A 15,704-nucleotide genomic window follows, 5' to 3' on the forward strand; every position below is an offset into this window, starting at 1 on the left:
TTGGAACATGACGACATTGCTTCTCTTTTGATAAATGGCGTGACAATTAATCTAGAAAAACAAAATTTTGCTTTTTAAAAAAAATTTATCTATGCAACTTATCTCCTTCATATTTCTCACGCAGAAAAACACAAAATCACATAATGATTCTAACATCACTTCTAAATCCAAACACTTTTCTCATCCCTCCCCCGCACCTATCTCCGACCCAAAACCCTCAATTCCACCCCCTAAATACCCTTTGCCTTTAAAATTCGAGTGTTGCCAAAATCCAAACCCAAATACGACAAGCTCGTCAGAAAAATTAAGCCCGACACGAAGATCGGGCCGTCGTCGTTGGAAATTTTGAAATCTCCTATTACTTGCATGACGCCCCCTTCGAATTCATGTACAACTATTCCGAGGTGCCTGGGGGGCTCAGCCCCTAGCAATGTGGGGGTTCGTATTCTCCCTTTCGCGCCACCCCCAATGCCATAGTTATGGAAAGGGAAGACACCGACGAAGAAGAGCAAACAGAATATCAAGTTGTTTGAGTTGTTCACTGCGGAGAAGAGAAGAGATTTGAGAGATAGAACCCTTAATTGAACCCTAAAGTCCTAAATCAATTAAGGGAATTTGAAACCTAATTCAAACTAAATTTTGTAAATTAAGTTAAAACGACGGCGTTTTATTTAAAAGAAAACGTCGTTATTCGCTTCATCGGCCGATTGTGACATGTCATCATCGGCCGATTGTGACATGTCAACTATTTTGACTGTCAAGTCAACGAGAATTTGGAGTAAACCAACATTGGATGCAAAAACAAATTAGTAACATAATTCATGTATATTGGGACTGATAATTAAAATGAGTTCAAATAGAACCTAACCTCAAATTAAATTAGTTCAAATAATAAAAATTATTACATATATTGAGATATCTCAAAATTTAAATACATTTTACTCCCTCCGTTCCACTCCAAATGTCTCATTTTCTATTTTGGATTGTCTCACTCCAAATGTCTCATTTCATTTTTTGGCAATACACGCTCTCTCTATACTTAGTATTTAAACAATTTTCACTAACCCATTTTATCTACTTTATACACATTTTTTAATCTCTGTGGTTAAAAGAAAGGAAACATTTGGAGCGGGACGGAGGGAGTATAAAACTTAAACATTATTTCTATCATTTGAAGCGGGACCGAGGGAGTATAAAACTTAAACATTATTTTTATTATTAAAGCTAATTCTAAATTATGTAAGTGCAGGGTGCGGCCTCATCCTGAAACGCGAGTCGACTAGTCACTGAAGTGAAGTGACCGTAGCGCTCTCCCTTTCCTTTTAAAAAAAAGGAAAAACCTAAAAAACCAATAGCGCACTAGAAGAACCACGATTTACGAAAATTGCTGAGAACTATGTGAGCAGAAAACCCCAGCACTTACGCTACTGATGGAGCAGCAGCCTATACATACACTTATAGATACATTTGAGGAGGGCTCGAAAAATTGAAATTCACAATGGAGCCTCTAACAATATTCGTCGAAGAGCTCAAACGGCTCGCCACGACGGCGCAAGACTTGGCTCACGGCCTCCTCAGCTCCGGTCGCTGCAGACCGGTATTCCCTCAATTTCGGATTTTTCTGTTTTTGTATGTTTTATTATGACGACATGATTATTTGCATTCTGGTTTGGTGAATTTTGAAGTTCTTCCCGTTTTTAATTACTGTGGAATTTGTTTGCTGAAAATATGCGACTGGAAAACAACTTTTGTACAGTGCTTTGTTTGTGCCTTTGTATTAGTTTAGCTGTGTATGATTATGGATTATCGGGGATAGTAAATTCTTCGCATAGGAGAATATAGATGAGAAAATGGAGGGTTGACTATTTATTGTGGTGTCACTAGTGATAATTAAACTCTTCTTCCATGATAGAGCTCAGCTTAGTGTGCATGTAATGTGAAAGTTAGTCAAGCTTTGGACTGAATTTTTTTCTCCCAAAGTTCCATTACAAGAAATTTGATTTCGAGGAAAATAATTTTATCTCTTTGGACTGGGAAACTTAATGCTATTTCTTGGAGGTAGTATTAAGATAGAAAAAACAATTTATTTTCTTTGTTTTTTTTGTATAAACAGTTGCCATTAAGGCATTGAGATGGTTGAACGATTGACATTAACCTTTTTGGTAATTAGTTTGTGTTGCAGTACTGAATAGTGAATTGTTAGAAGTGTTTAAACTGAGCAGTACTTTAATCTTTAGAAGCTTTTGTTTCTTTGATTCTTGAGTTATATGTCAAGGCATGGATTTCTTCTGTTAACCTTGACTATGATTCTTGGATCGCTCGTTTCTTTTTGGGTTGATTGTTTGTTGCTTCATAGGTAGGAACAGCTATGAGATGGGGCTTTACAACTATTCAAATGGTGTGATTTACAGATTGATATCTTGAAGCGGTTACAACGAGAAGCTTTTTCAGATATCATGAAACTCAGGGATAGGCAAGACAAGGTAGAAAGACTACTCACTTTCTATAAATCTTCCAAGGGAAGTCCATTCCAGGAATCTAGCACTCATGTGAGGGGAAATGTGGATGTACTAGGGGCATTCTTTGTTATGGATGATCTTGACGAGCAGAAATACAATGCCATTCAAAGATCCGGTATTAGAAATGGTATTGATGCAAGGCTGAGATTTGAAACTGATGTAAGAGAGAAAGATAAACTTGTAGCAGAATTTTCTGCCAATGGCAAAGGTCAAGGTGATATGCTGGGGGGTCCACTTTCGCTCGCTAAAGTTCTCTATGCTGCACATTTGAGTGATTGGTTCTCTGCTGTTGCAATACCAATGGGTGCACAATGCAGAGATGTTGGATTCCCAACAAATACTCATCAGGTAGACTGTCTACATACCATTCTGTTTACTGGGCTTCTGCATTTGGGCTGCTCTTTCTCTCTTAGGAGGAAACGTTGCTTTCGTCCAATTCCTGTTACTAGGTTAAATGCGATGGAGATGAATTGTTTATAAATCATATTGATTGGTTCGCCCTTGAGCTCATATAAATAATAGATTACCGTTTTTGCAGGAAAGGGGAGTAACTAACTATTCTGATAGTGGACCTCCACTTCTGTATCAGCATAATGGCAGTGCCATTGGTATAACTGTGAGAAAAATGAACATAGTTGCCTCTATGGCCCAGTTTGTATCCAATTTCGCAATGCAGGATAACGCAGATGGATTAGCGTGTTCCTCAAGCACATTCGGACAGATCGTCTGGGAACTCTCTAGAAACACAAAGCTCTCACTTTTGGGTGTGCACAGAGAGTCCTGGCCATCAGGTCAAAATATCAGCCTTGGAGCATTGGCATTCCCTGTCAGCATATTTAGACGTCACAGATTTTCAGAGACGTCTGCCCAGGAAGAAGATAGCCCAAGAAGTAGGCAAAGACATAACTCGAATGGCTCCATTTCTCTGATGTTTAACTCAGAAATTGACGACAGTACAAGGATAGGAGGTTGGGTAGAGACGAAAAACTCCAACCCTGGAAACCTGCAGTGGGCAGTCACAATGTCTGATACCCCTGAAGACGAGTTTGGATGGGGTTTGACCTTGGGTGGGATGTTACAAGGTCCAAAAAGATTGGAGCATTTTCAGGTTGAAACATTTTTTAACATGAATTTCGGGAAAAGATTTACACTGCAACCAGGTCTTGTATATGTGAAGGACGGGGTCACCCAGTTTCCGGTCCTAACGATCCGTTCCAGCTGGTCCCTATAACTGTTCTTCACCATTTTGTGATGTCTACATGTGAGTGATTTACACTATGATATTACTTTATGAAGTCGATATTGGGGCCACTCTGTTTATGGAGTTTCCTTGTAAGTCGAAGGGAAAGATCTGATGGGATCTCGTGAAATGCGGCATTTTCATGTGCCACAATCGAATCAAGAATCGTCACGTTCGACGTCTTACCTTGGTCCAATTTACTAAATTCAATATATTCTTACTGACCTCATAAATTATTGTTAGTATTCTCATTTTCATATGAAAGTTTGATCAATGTGGTACCGAACATTAGACAGCAATGCACGCCTGAAAAAATAGATACACTATAATACTAGGAATCTACTGAGGTAGGTTTTCTAAAATAAATAGAAATTCACTGAGATGAGGTTCATTGTGGTGTTTTTAGATTTCAATATTCGATGAATTGTGATTTTATATAGTGGCTGCTGCGTTAAGTCATAATACATACATGTGAAGATGGATATGTTAATGAAGCGCAGCCTGTGTAACGTGGATAAAATCATTATCTTTGTGTGTTTTTCTTGCCTCATCCACAAACCACAATGAAGGGCTGGGAAATGGATGTCCATTTTCGGTTCCAGCCACGGATTGAGGACCACTAAAGAAGACTTTTTGGTGTTATTGATGATGGTTAAATCCTTTCAAGCCGACTTTGGCATCAACATTGAGAGCAATAATATGTTGTCTCGTCTAGTCTTCTCCTTCCATTCAAAGTGACTACAGTTTCTGACTTAGGAAAAATATTCTGAAAATATCATAGTATTATTTCTTATTTGATTACAATTACTCGTACATGGTTAAAAACATTTGTGACAGAATGCTGATTGGAAATTATTCCACTCGACATAGTAAAACTATAATATAGCTGGAAAATCAATTTTCTTCCATGTCACCAAACAACAAAACAACATTTATGTTTAAACCCTTAAGAAATCCATTTTATGGTTCTTTTGAATCGGAACCCTAAGTGAAGTTGCTTTTAATTTCGCAATCCCTAAATATTAAGACATATCTCGTTCATCATTATTTGAGGAAGAAGTGAAGTTTTATGGTATATGTCGGTCAGTTCTCATTGTGCGATTTAGAGTGGGAATAAACTAATGTTGTTGGCCTTGATATTGAAGTCTTCGAATATATATCAACACCTAAAAAACAAATTTTGGAATGATGTTCATGATTTAACGAAACTCTAATTTTAATTCTATGAAAATAAATTGTGAATTTTGTATATTTTTTTGTTTTCATAGGTTTATTGTTGTTTAAGAAACATATTAGACATGATTAAGGTTATTAGTTGATTGATTAACATGTTTTACTATTGTTATGTAATTGTATAGATTTCGAGGGGTTATGTAATTGAATATATATTTTTTAAAAAATTACAAGAGGTATCTATTATATAATTAAAACAATACGCATGCAGACGGGACCTCTACGCCCCACCACGAAAATGGAAAAATTACCCGCACGCATATGGGAAAACTATCCACACAAGGGTGTCTTTCAGCTTTGCCACTTGAATTAGGTCTGATTGGGATACACCATGAATCATAAGGTGATTGGTCGTTTATAACTTTTCAACAGTTAACCTGTTTATTAACGAAAATGATTATATATTAGTAAGATGGATATAATTGATGATATTGACTATCCAAATCAGGACTTTGTAGCTTGTTGGCTGAGACAAAAAGTTCAATTTTCTTTTATGATTAAGATGGTTTCAATGATAAGTTGTTCGATAATGTTGATTATAAGAATAGTGTTTGAGAATATATTGTGAATTATTGTTAATATCAAATAGAATAATATTTCTCTGATTTTTTCATGATCCGGTATTGCTCGAAATAACAACAATCACCAGCACCTGCAAATCCGAAGTTCAAACAAAAAAATAAGTGATTAACCGACTCCAAATCAAAAGCCCCAACCGCTCCAAAGAACAACACTATGTCAAATAATTTAATTCAAAATAGAATTTATCAAAATATACCTCTATGCTATCGAGGGAAAAACCAAAATCTTGAACACATATTTTAAATTGTCATATTTTTAAAAAGTAGCAGGAATAGTCTCGAATAGCTATCTTAGATTTGCAGACACACACAAACAATTATCCATGTATAATTAGTGAATAATAGATAGTTTATTAATTGTAACTTACATGGTACCAAACATACACCTCTCTCAATCTAACTTAGAATTATTGCTTCTCGATAGTAAATTAGTAATCATGCTTAAAAATGATGTAATTAATAAAACTAAAATAAATAATATAGAAAAAAATGAAATTAATTATTTATCTAGCCTAAATAAATTATATGAGGGCGGAAAAGATATTACTTATCAAAGTGAGATAACAGAATAAGACCAAACTCTTTAACTATCACAAGCCGATTTGTCCATATAAAACAAGATTATTTAACAATTTTGACTTATACAATGTACCAAACGCACCCTTATTCTAATAATTCCAAACCGAAAAGCTAACTGATCCACGATCCTCTTCACCTCCCACATGTTTATATTTCTCCACATTATTGAATTCCCAACATTCATTAGATCAAAAATTGATATTTGTGATTAAGAGCATATTTAATAATCATTGCAGTGCTCGAATATGACCTAACAGCACAAAGAGTTGCTAACTATTATTTGGGCGACCGATAATATATTGGAATGAGAATCAGTGTACCATACTTTATGTTTCATTTTGTGTCTCACTTTTTATTTTATTTATTTTGTTATATATTTTTTTCTTTAATTTCAACTTTATATGCTTTAGTTTAATTTTGTGATTATTAACTAAGGTTTATTCCATCAATCTATGGTATATAATTATTTTTTTATCATTTAATTTCACTTTTATTAGCTAATAATAGGTTGATAAATTCAAAGTCATGGTATATACTTTTTAAAAAATTACATTTTTAAAATAAAAATTAAATATAATTCATCATAATAAATTTTATTTTTATAAAAAATATTTTTAAAATAATAGATATAAACATGGAACACAGTGACACACATAAAATTGTGGGACACTGGATCTCATATCGCATAATATATTACTCCCTCCGTTCCAATAGTAATGGGTCACTTTCTTTTTGGGTATGTTTCAATACAAATGTTTTATTTCATTTTTAATAATATATTCTCTCTTTATATTTAATATTTAAATAATTTTCACCAATTCACTTTATCTATATTTTACATATTTTTTAATTTTTATGTTCAAAAGTTATGGAACACTAATATTCGGAGATGGAGGGATTAATACGTAATGAACTATAATTGTTTTAACTAATCACATGGTATACAATGGCATCCACAATTGTAAGTGGAGTTTTATTTGTTTTGTCACGCTCCAAATTTAATATGTATACTTGCATTCTCACATTCTAATATTCTATGACTAACTAAATTCCTGGGTGGCCACATGAAAACAACTAAGTCAGGAAAATATAAAAAGTGGCAACCGCTGGTCCACGTAAATTAATCCGCACTTTCTACTATCAAGAAACATTATCATACTAGCATGATCATTCACCAAATCCATATATTATTATTATATAGGTATGTACAAAAGGTACTTTTCACTAAAGCCAAAGTGCCAGAAATTAATGATCTTACTAATTATTTTATTTTAATTTATTTTGTCAATGAAATTTAAGTTTATCACTTTAATTATATCAAGGTGTTACAGGTAATTTTCAATATTTAATTTTAATTTGAAATAAATAAATATTTACTTTTAAATTATTTACAAAATATTTTACCGATTACCTAAGTTTGAACTAGAATTCTAGTACAAAACAAATATTGTGCATATATAAACTAATATTAAAAAGAAAAAGAAAAGACATAATATTTGAATGTATCTAAATTTATCATATATTTTTTAATTTTATTTTGAACTATCGATTTGACGAACTTATACCCAAACTATAGAAATATATGAAATTTCATCTTTGGACAATTTTTTCGATACTTAAAAGTTAAGTAGGATCCTCAAGCATTTGACATGAAAATAATTGTTTAGAAATAAAGAATTTAGATCGTTGTATGATTTTCAATAATCTGGATATTAATTTGTCAAAATCGATAGTTAAAAATAAGATTGAGCTTACATAACATTAAGAATTTTTTCCACATACGATGATTATACTCACATTTTAGAATAATGAAAAGTTGTCTTCGAATAGATTTATCTAAACTTTTATAGTTTGATATAGTATTTAAATATTTATTTAAAAAAAAGCTGAATGAGTATATTGCAACGAGTATTATTGTTATACTCCACTAGATAGCAAATAAACATTCTTACTAAATAATGCACCTGATATTATTTAACAAGTACGGAAAAGAAAAAAAAAAAAAAAAAACCATTTTCTCCCTTTCCTACAACTGTTGTAATACCCATGCGTGAGTTGAAAATAGTAAAAAGTAGAGCTGCCAGTTTCCCATGGCACCACTGCCTCTCACTCTCATCTCCATTTTCTCCTCAAAATCCAGAAATCTTTGAGACTCTTTTCTTCTTACATTTTGAAGGATCAAAGAGATTTTAAAAAAATGTCGGCGTGGGATCACTTCGGCGAGGCCGCGAACATCATACAGCTGACGGGGCTGAACGGGGTGGCGTTGGTGGGGCTGATAGTGAAGGCGGCGAACAGGGCGCGAATGCACAAGAAGAATTGCAAGGAATTCGCGCAGCACGTGAAGCTGATTGGAAATCTGCTGGAGCAGCTCAAGATTTCGGAGCTGAAGAGGTACCCGGAGACGCGTGAGCCATTGGAGCAGCTGGAGGATGCACTGCGGCGGGCTTATCTGCTGGTGAATAGCTGTCAGGAGCGGAGCTACCTGTATTTGATGGCGATGGGCTGGAACATCGTCTACCAATTTAGGAGGGCTCAGGAAGAAATTGATCGCTACTTGAGGATTATCCCCCTCATTGCTCTCCTTGATAATACCAGGGTCAAGGTAATTGCCTCTCTGTACTTTTTCTGGATGGTGATTTAGGGATTCTGATGGAATTAATGTTTTCGAATCACGGATTGAAGTCAAAAAGGTGGATGGGGCCTTATGACTTTATGTTGAAATTGAATGCTCGAGTCATAATCTTACCCCTTTTTTTTGGAATTTTCAGTTGGACCCCTTGAATTTGAACCTGATTTAAAGCGCATACGGTTGTAATCATCTTATAATTTTGTAGCATATGCAATCACAAATATCTGGTTTTCTCCCCTCGAGAAAAAAATAAACAAAAAGGAAACACAAACTTTAATTTTATAAAATATATTATGGGAGTAGGCTTGGATTGATTATAGGTTTACGATTGTGATATTTATACTTAAATATAAAAATCTTTCAATTTCTTGGGCATTACAGATTCTTGGAATTTTTACTTTACCTCTTTGTGGTTCAGCAGTATCCCTTTCTGCTCTGGCCGCAATCCTAATTCTTCCTAAAAAGTAAAAAGATGAAGAGGTCATGTCCTTGTTTGGTGTTATTTTTGCCCAAGGTTGCTGTTTTGGCGGAAGCATATTCTTATTCTCCAAAGTATTAATATCAATCAGACAATCACTATTTCATTGAGATAATATCATAATTCAAAAGGTTGTATACTAGACAACTATATTGATAAATCATTTCTAACTGCTGTAAACAACACGAGAAACTATCTACAGTTGTAAGAGTTGGTTCTACTTGGTGAACACTCCTGGCGCTTCATTAATTGAAGGAATCCTTCCCCAGAATGAAGGAATAACATTGGAAATTCAATCAGTTTATGACAATTTCGTTAGTTTCTTTTTCTAACATTGTGTACTTCAATTTTTTATTTTATTTTGATTGTGATTCCTGCTGACAATGTTTCTGCCTTAGACCATATGATTCTTCTTATAACTTTGTCTTCTCACTCAAGATTAAGTATAGTAGTCTTTCAGTTTACTAAGGCTGTGATCTTATATTTTAAAAGTTCTGCTGAAAATAAACAGGAGAGGATTGAAGAAATCCAGAAGGATCAGCGTGAGTACACGTTAGACGAAGATGACAGAAAAGTGCAAGTTGCGATTTCTGAAAATGACATGATAGTCTTGAAGAAGAGTATTTCTTGTTCTTATCCCAATCTGCCTTTCGACAAGGCACTACAGAAAGAACATGAGAAGCTTGAAGCAGAGCTTCATCACTCACAATCTAGTATGGATGTGAGTCACTGTCATGTAATCGAGCGTCTGCTAGAGGTTACTGAAAGTGCAGCTGGTTCTGTGGCAGAGAAAAACTCTTCACATAAAGTTTCCGAGATGTCAGTTACAGACAAGGACCATTTTGACAGTGAAGAAGATTCCAGAAAATTTGATACTTCTAGAAGCTCAAGGTTCATCTTGCACCATTGCATATACTATTTTTATTTTTTTTCCCACTTTGACAGTCTGATTCATTGATCCCAGTTGCTCACTTTGAGTTTATTCTGTTTCTACATTTCTGCTTGTAGAGAAGCTACAGTATCCTCAGGGGATAACATGATTTCAACCAAGGCACCGATTTGGCAAGACGAATGGCATGCAGATCTACTCGGCTGCTGTTCAGAACCTTCCTTGTGTACGTTCTCTCCTCATCAATGTATTATTTGCTGATGGAAATTGTGAGCAAATAGAGTGCAATACACTACCAGCAACCAAAAGCAGACTGTAGATTCAGAAATTGATTGACTCTCTGTCCATTTTGATTTGCCTAGAGATGAAGACTATTTTGTTTGAGGTCAAGAATCATACTTCTTATCATAATTTATGAGATGACTTTTTGGAAATGTGATGGCAGGTCTCAAGACCTTTTTTTGTCCTTGCGATACAATTTCAAAGATAGCATCAGTGGCAACTAGTGAGGATATATGTGAGTACATCTACGGCATTTTTAGTAATTGTGGTAGTGTTCTTCTGATAAGTGTAACTGCAGAAGGAAAGTATTAATAGGGTTTCTCATTCGACAGCTTCAGCAGATGCTTGTAATGAGATAATGGCCTATTCCCTGATACTGTCATGCTGTTGCTACACATGTTGTTTAAGAAGAAAGCTCCGACGGACTCTGAACATCAGGGTACATAACTCGATCATTTTTACACACTAAAAGTTGTATGTGATGTTTATGCAAAATATTTTAACTATCTAAGTATTGCTCTAACTCCAACTCCAACTCCTTGCAGGGTGGTTGGTTTGATGATTGCTTGTCACATTTTATGTGTTGTTGCTGTGCGCTCGTCCAAGAATGGAGAGAAGTAGAGATACGCGGTAAGACTTGTTCTCCCAATCCTATTCTTTACTAAACCACGACCACAAGCACGACTACGACTTGTGATTGTGAACTGTGTGAATTTGTTTGGACAGGCACAAAGAAGACGAGGACGAGCCCTCCGCCCTCTCAACAGATGGAGGACTACTGAATGATTCTGGTTGATCAGTGTGGTTCAAAACTTGATATTGCCTTTCATCTCAAGATCTGATCAGTGTTTATGTGATTCTGCAGATTAATTTGAACTTGTTCAGGCAGTTTTAGGCTACTAATATAACGTGCTGAAAAAAGCAGAAAGCTTTCTCGTAAGAAGAATATATGTACAGTGGAATGGACACTTTCGTTTATAGTTAAGTAGTTGTCATGCAATTCAATTTCAACTAAGTTGATAGAGAAACTGTGAAACTGTGAGTTTTATGATAATCTAGATTTTCTGATCACACTATTGGTGTAATTGAATGAAGCCGAATACTGACATAATCAAGCTTGGTTTGTTTATCATCAAACTCAATTGCGATATTTGTTTATTGAATACTTTTAGGCTCATGAGCCTATTCTATCTTAGTTGAGCTCAAACAAATTTTCTAAATTTAAATCTATGCATAATAGTATTTTTTTTAAAATAGATTAGTTTATTCACAATAATATATTTTCTAAATTTAAATCTAAAACAATTGTGACTAATTCTAGAAGATACATATAAGTTGTATTTAGTAAATTTTTTATATTTTCAAATCAATCACTTAACAAGTTGAATACTATCAAGTTTAAACTTGGTTCATTTAGCATATGAGTCTCACTAATCCTGCTCAAGCAAATTTATAAGAATCGAGATTTGAATAACTCACAAATAGCTTGACATGCTTGTAATTCTTATATTTTGTTGGAAGGGGATTCTATACGCAGACGCAGTACTTTTTTTCACTATAGCCCATTATTGAGAAGATTACAAAAATTTAAAAGCCTAATAACATATTTTTAGAGCACAAAATGGTTTTTCGTAGATTTATGGGGTTGTGCGATGTTTGATTTACTCAAGCACATTTGTCCTTTTTGAGAATTATTTTGATGAAGTTAAGTCCATCATCGAGATAAACGCAGGATATTGATGTTTTTTCGTTGAAGCAACAATTCAGGAAGTCGTGCTCAGATGGGTAGATCAGTATTCGATTGTCAATCACAATATATTATATATCCCTGTAAACACAAATTTTGTATTTCAATTTGATAAAATACAAAATGCGCTACAAAGATAATTTGATAGATTTGAAGATAGATTTATGCGAGTTGCAATCTCTAGTTAATCCTCTGATTCTTCTCTTCCATTTGATTCTTGAACAATCTCGAAGGTTCTTGAAATACTTGATTTGATGACGATAAATCCAAAGAGCTTCAAGCCATGATTTGAATTGTACGTCGAAGTTGATTTGATTTGGAGAAGAACGTCCTTAGAATTTTGTAAGAACACCTTGAAGCTTTCGATCTTGGAGATTTGAAGATCTTGATCACTTGAAGATTTGAAGGTTTGATCACTTGAAGATACTTGAAGAATACTTGAAGACTTGATAGAATTCTTGAAGACTTGATAGAATTCTTGAAGACACTTGAAGAATACTTGAAGCTTTGATAGAATTCTTGAAGACACTTGAAGAATACTTGAAGCTTTGATAGAATTCTTGAAGACACTTGAAGAATACTTGAAGCTTTGAATAGAATTCTTAGAGATGCTTGAAGCTCTTCAATTCTTGCAAGACTTCACTTTGATACTTGATAGAATTCTTTGAACTCCTCAATCTTTCACTTCAACTTGCGATACTAGAGAGGATTCTTTATGCTCTTCGATCTTCCACCCCTTCAAGTCGTCATAATGAACACCCCAACACCTCTATTTATAGATTTTAGAGATGGGCTTCGTGGGCTTTATGGGCTTTGGGCCTTCATGCATGGGCCTTAGGGCTTTAGGTGTCCATAAGCCCATTAATTTATTTATGTTAAATATTAATTATATATCTATTTAATTTAGGAATAAAATCCCATTTAATAAAATAGAAAATATAATTGAATATTTAATTCATGAATTTACACGTGGCACGATTTAATTCGACGACAAATTTAATTGTCTACAAATTGCCCCATCGAGACTTGTTTATGGACGAAATGCCTTCGGTAATAGACGAGTCTCGAAATTTATTTTTTAATAATTTAAACTCTTATCGAGTAGTTCTTGACTTGAATTTGAATTTATAAATAGTTTATACTCATATTTAGGAGTTCTTGAATTTCTTTGGATTTATAAATAGTTTATACTCGTATTTAGGAGTTCTTCATTTGATTTTGGAATTTTAAATAGTTTATACTCGTATTTAGGAGTTCTTGAATTTCTTTGGATTTATAAATAGTTTATACTCGTATTTAGGAGTTCTTGAATTTCTTTGGATTTATAAATAGTTTATACTCGTATTTAGGAGTTCTTGAATTTCTTTGAATTTTGTAAATAGTTTATACTCGTATTTAGGAGTTCTTGAATTTCTTTGGATTTATAAATAGTTTATACTCGTATTTAGGAGTTCTTGAATTTCTTTGAATTTTGTAAATAGTTTATACTCGTATTTAGGAGTTCTTGAATTTCTTTGGATTTATAAATAGTTTATACTCGTATTTAGGAGTTCTTGAATTTCTTTGAATTTTGTAAATAGTTTATACTCGTATTTAGGAGTTCTTGAATTTCTTTGAATTTTGTAAATAGTTTATACTCGTATTTAGGAGTTCTTGAATTTCTTTGGATTTATAAATAGTTTATACTCGTATTTAGGAGTTCTTGAATTTCTTTGAATTTTGTAAATAGTTTATACTCGTATTTAGGAGTTCTTGAATTTCTTTGGATTTATAAATAGTTTATACTCGTATTTAGGAGTTCTTGAATTTCTTTGAATTTTGTAAATAGTTTATACTCGTATTTAGGAGTTCTTGAATTTCTTTGAATTTTGTAAATAGTTTATACTCGTATTTAGGAGTTCTTGAATTTCTTTGAATTTTGTAAATAGTTTATACTCGTATTTAGGAGTTCTTCAATTTCTTTGAATTTTGTAAATAGTTTATACTCGTATTTAGGAGTTTTTTCAATTTCTTTGAATTTTGTAAATAGTTTATACTCGTATTTAGGAGTGCTTGAATTTCTTTGAATTTATAAATAGTTTATACTCGTATTTAGGAGTTCTTGAATTTCTTTTGAATAAATAGTTTATACTCGTATTTAGGAGTTCTTCAATTTCTTGAATTTTGTAAATAGTTTATACTCGTATTTAGGAGTTCTTGAATTTGTAAATTTTGAATTTTGAATTTGTTTTTTTTTTTTTTTTTTTTTATAACTTTGCTTTAGCATCCCATAATGATTAACCTATTTGTGGTTCAATCATTTGGAGCTATTTTCTATACGTTGATAGAAAGTATTAGCTGCAAACTCCAATCCAAGCCATTTGCTTAACCAAAGACATCAAATGTCTAATTTGAAGATATCAACTACAAGCCCAATTCCCAATTAAAAGGCTTGACCAAATTCACTTATTTGCTCGGCCGAATTTATCTTCAAATCACATGAGTTTTGTTCCGAAGAGAAGAGAAGGCAGCCCCTATGATTATGCTATCTTTTTTTAAAACCACAACAACCCAATTAACTTTGTCTAAAGTGTATAGCTGTTGGCTTTATCTACAGCTGTACCAGAACATGCATTGCATTATCTTTACTTTTCAGATATCAAATATGATTTAGGCTGGCTCGTTCCACTTTTAGCTTCATTCTCATACATGTGCTTGTGTTCTCTTTATTAGCTTTAATTTGAGAATTTGCTGGCTACTGCAAGGCTGAATTCTACTTTTGGCTCCCTTTTGCGCTGGCAGCTAGGATTAGGAATTTGGTAGCTAGAGTTTTGGTGAGAAGTTTGCTTATAAATAGAGTAGCTCTTCCTTCTTTTTAGCAGCAACAAATACTTCTTTACTTCATCTCTTTCTTCTATCTTTCTCGTATCCATCTTTGATACAGTAGTTGGAGCTTGTCTTCCAGTAACAACCCTTCTATATATCTCATTTTTTTTTTCTTACTTCCCTTTCCATCCTACTCTTAGATCAAAGTGTGGTATGGCGGTATAGAAGAATTCTAGTGAAAAGCTTTGGAACCATCTCAACGTCTTCTCCAGTTTCGGGTATTGCAGCCATACTCCGGGAACACCACATTCAGCACCACCCCGCAACTCACGCCCAACAGCAGCGACGGCTGGCACACCAGCTCCATGTCGTAATCAATCAGTCGTTTCGACCGCATCACATTCGCTATCGATCCGCCTGTCACCATGAAAGCTGAATAGGTGGAAGCTGTTTTCACGTCTTGGCCGGCGATGATGGTGAGGATGGGTATGAACAAACCCCCGCCTCCAATACCTCCCGCGCTGGAGATCGCCGCCGCCACAAAGGATACACTTGCGGCTACTACACAACTCCAATGCCTCCAACTGTGCTTTGTGTATTTCTGGTGTAGAAATTACTGAAACTACTCCTCAAACCCTCAACATAAGCAGTAGTACTGCTCAAGAGGGGCACTTTCGTACTTCCACACTCACCGCACCAAGGATTCAGCAACCTTCTCA

General features: G+C 34.2%; 2 protein-coding genes across 2 annotated transcripts; both read left to right on the forward strand.

The window, feature by feature from the left end:
- Window positions 1-1,298: 1,298 nt before the first annotated feature.
- Window positions 1,299-4,150, forward strand: LOC131011121 (uncharacterized). Its single transcript, XM_057938902.1, has 3 exons — window positions 1,299-1,597; window positions 2,412-2,867; window positions 3,058-4,150. Exons 1-3 carry the CDS (start codon window positions 1,499-1,501, stop codon window positions 3,748-3,750), a joined length of 1,248 nt encoding a protein of 415 aa, XP_057794885.1. The 5' UTR covers window positions 1,299-1,498; the 3' UTR covers window positions 3,751-4,150.
- Window positions 4,151-8,069: 3,919 nt separating this feature from the next.
- On the forward strand, window positions 8,070-11,504 carry LOC131011122 (protein MID1-COMPLEMENTING ACTIVITY 1-like). Its single transcript, XM_057938903.1, has 7 exons — window positions 8,070-8,757; window positions 9,774-10,153; window positions 10,271-10,377; window positions 10,597-10,668; window positions 10,766-10,872; window positions 10,979-11,063; window positions 11,160-11,504. The coding sequence occupies exons 1-7, from the start codon at window positions 8,350-8,352 to the stop codon at window positions 11,213-11,215; spliced, it is 1,215 nt and encodes a 404-aa protein (XP_057794886.1). The 5' UTR covers window positions 8,070-8,349; the 3' UTR covers window positions 11,216-11,504.
- Window positions 11,505-15,704: the final 4,200 nt, after the last annotated feature.

The sequence above is a fragment of the Salvia miltiorrhiza genome, chromosome 2 (assembly GCF_028751815.1).
Source record: "Salvia miltiorrhiza cultivar Shanhuang (shh) chromosome 2, IMPLAD_Smil_shh, whole genome shotgun sequence".
NCBI lineage: Eukaryota > Viridiplantae > Streptophyta > Magnoliopsida > Lamiales > Lamiaceae > Salvia > Salvia miltiorrhiza.

Coding starts and splice junctions, on each gene's coding strand:
- LOC131011121 (XM_057938902.1), top strand. CDS start 1,499: ATGGAGCCTCTAACAATATTCGTCGAAGAGCTCAAACGGCTCGCCACG. Junction 1,598..2,411: donor GCTCCGGTCGCTGCAGACCG/GTATTCCCTCAA, acceptor TGTGATTTACAG/ATTGATATCTTGAAGCGGTT. Junction 2,868..3,057: donor TCCCAACAAATACTCATCAG/GTAGACTGTCTA, acceptor CCGTTTTTGCAG/GAAAGGGGAGTAACTAACTA.
- LOC131011122 (XM_057938903.1), top strand. CDS start 8,350: ATGTCGGCGTGGGATCACTTCGGCGAGGCCGCGAACATCATACAGCTG. Junction 10,378..10,596: donor CTGTTCAGAACCTTCCTTGT/GTACGTTCTCTC, acceptor ATGTGATGGCAG/GTCTCAAGACCTTTTTTTGT. Junction 11,064..11,159: donor GAGAGAAGTAGAGATACGCG/GTAAGACTTGTT, acceptor TTGTTTGGACAG/GCACAAAGAAGACGAGGACG.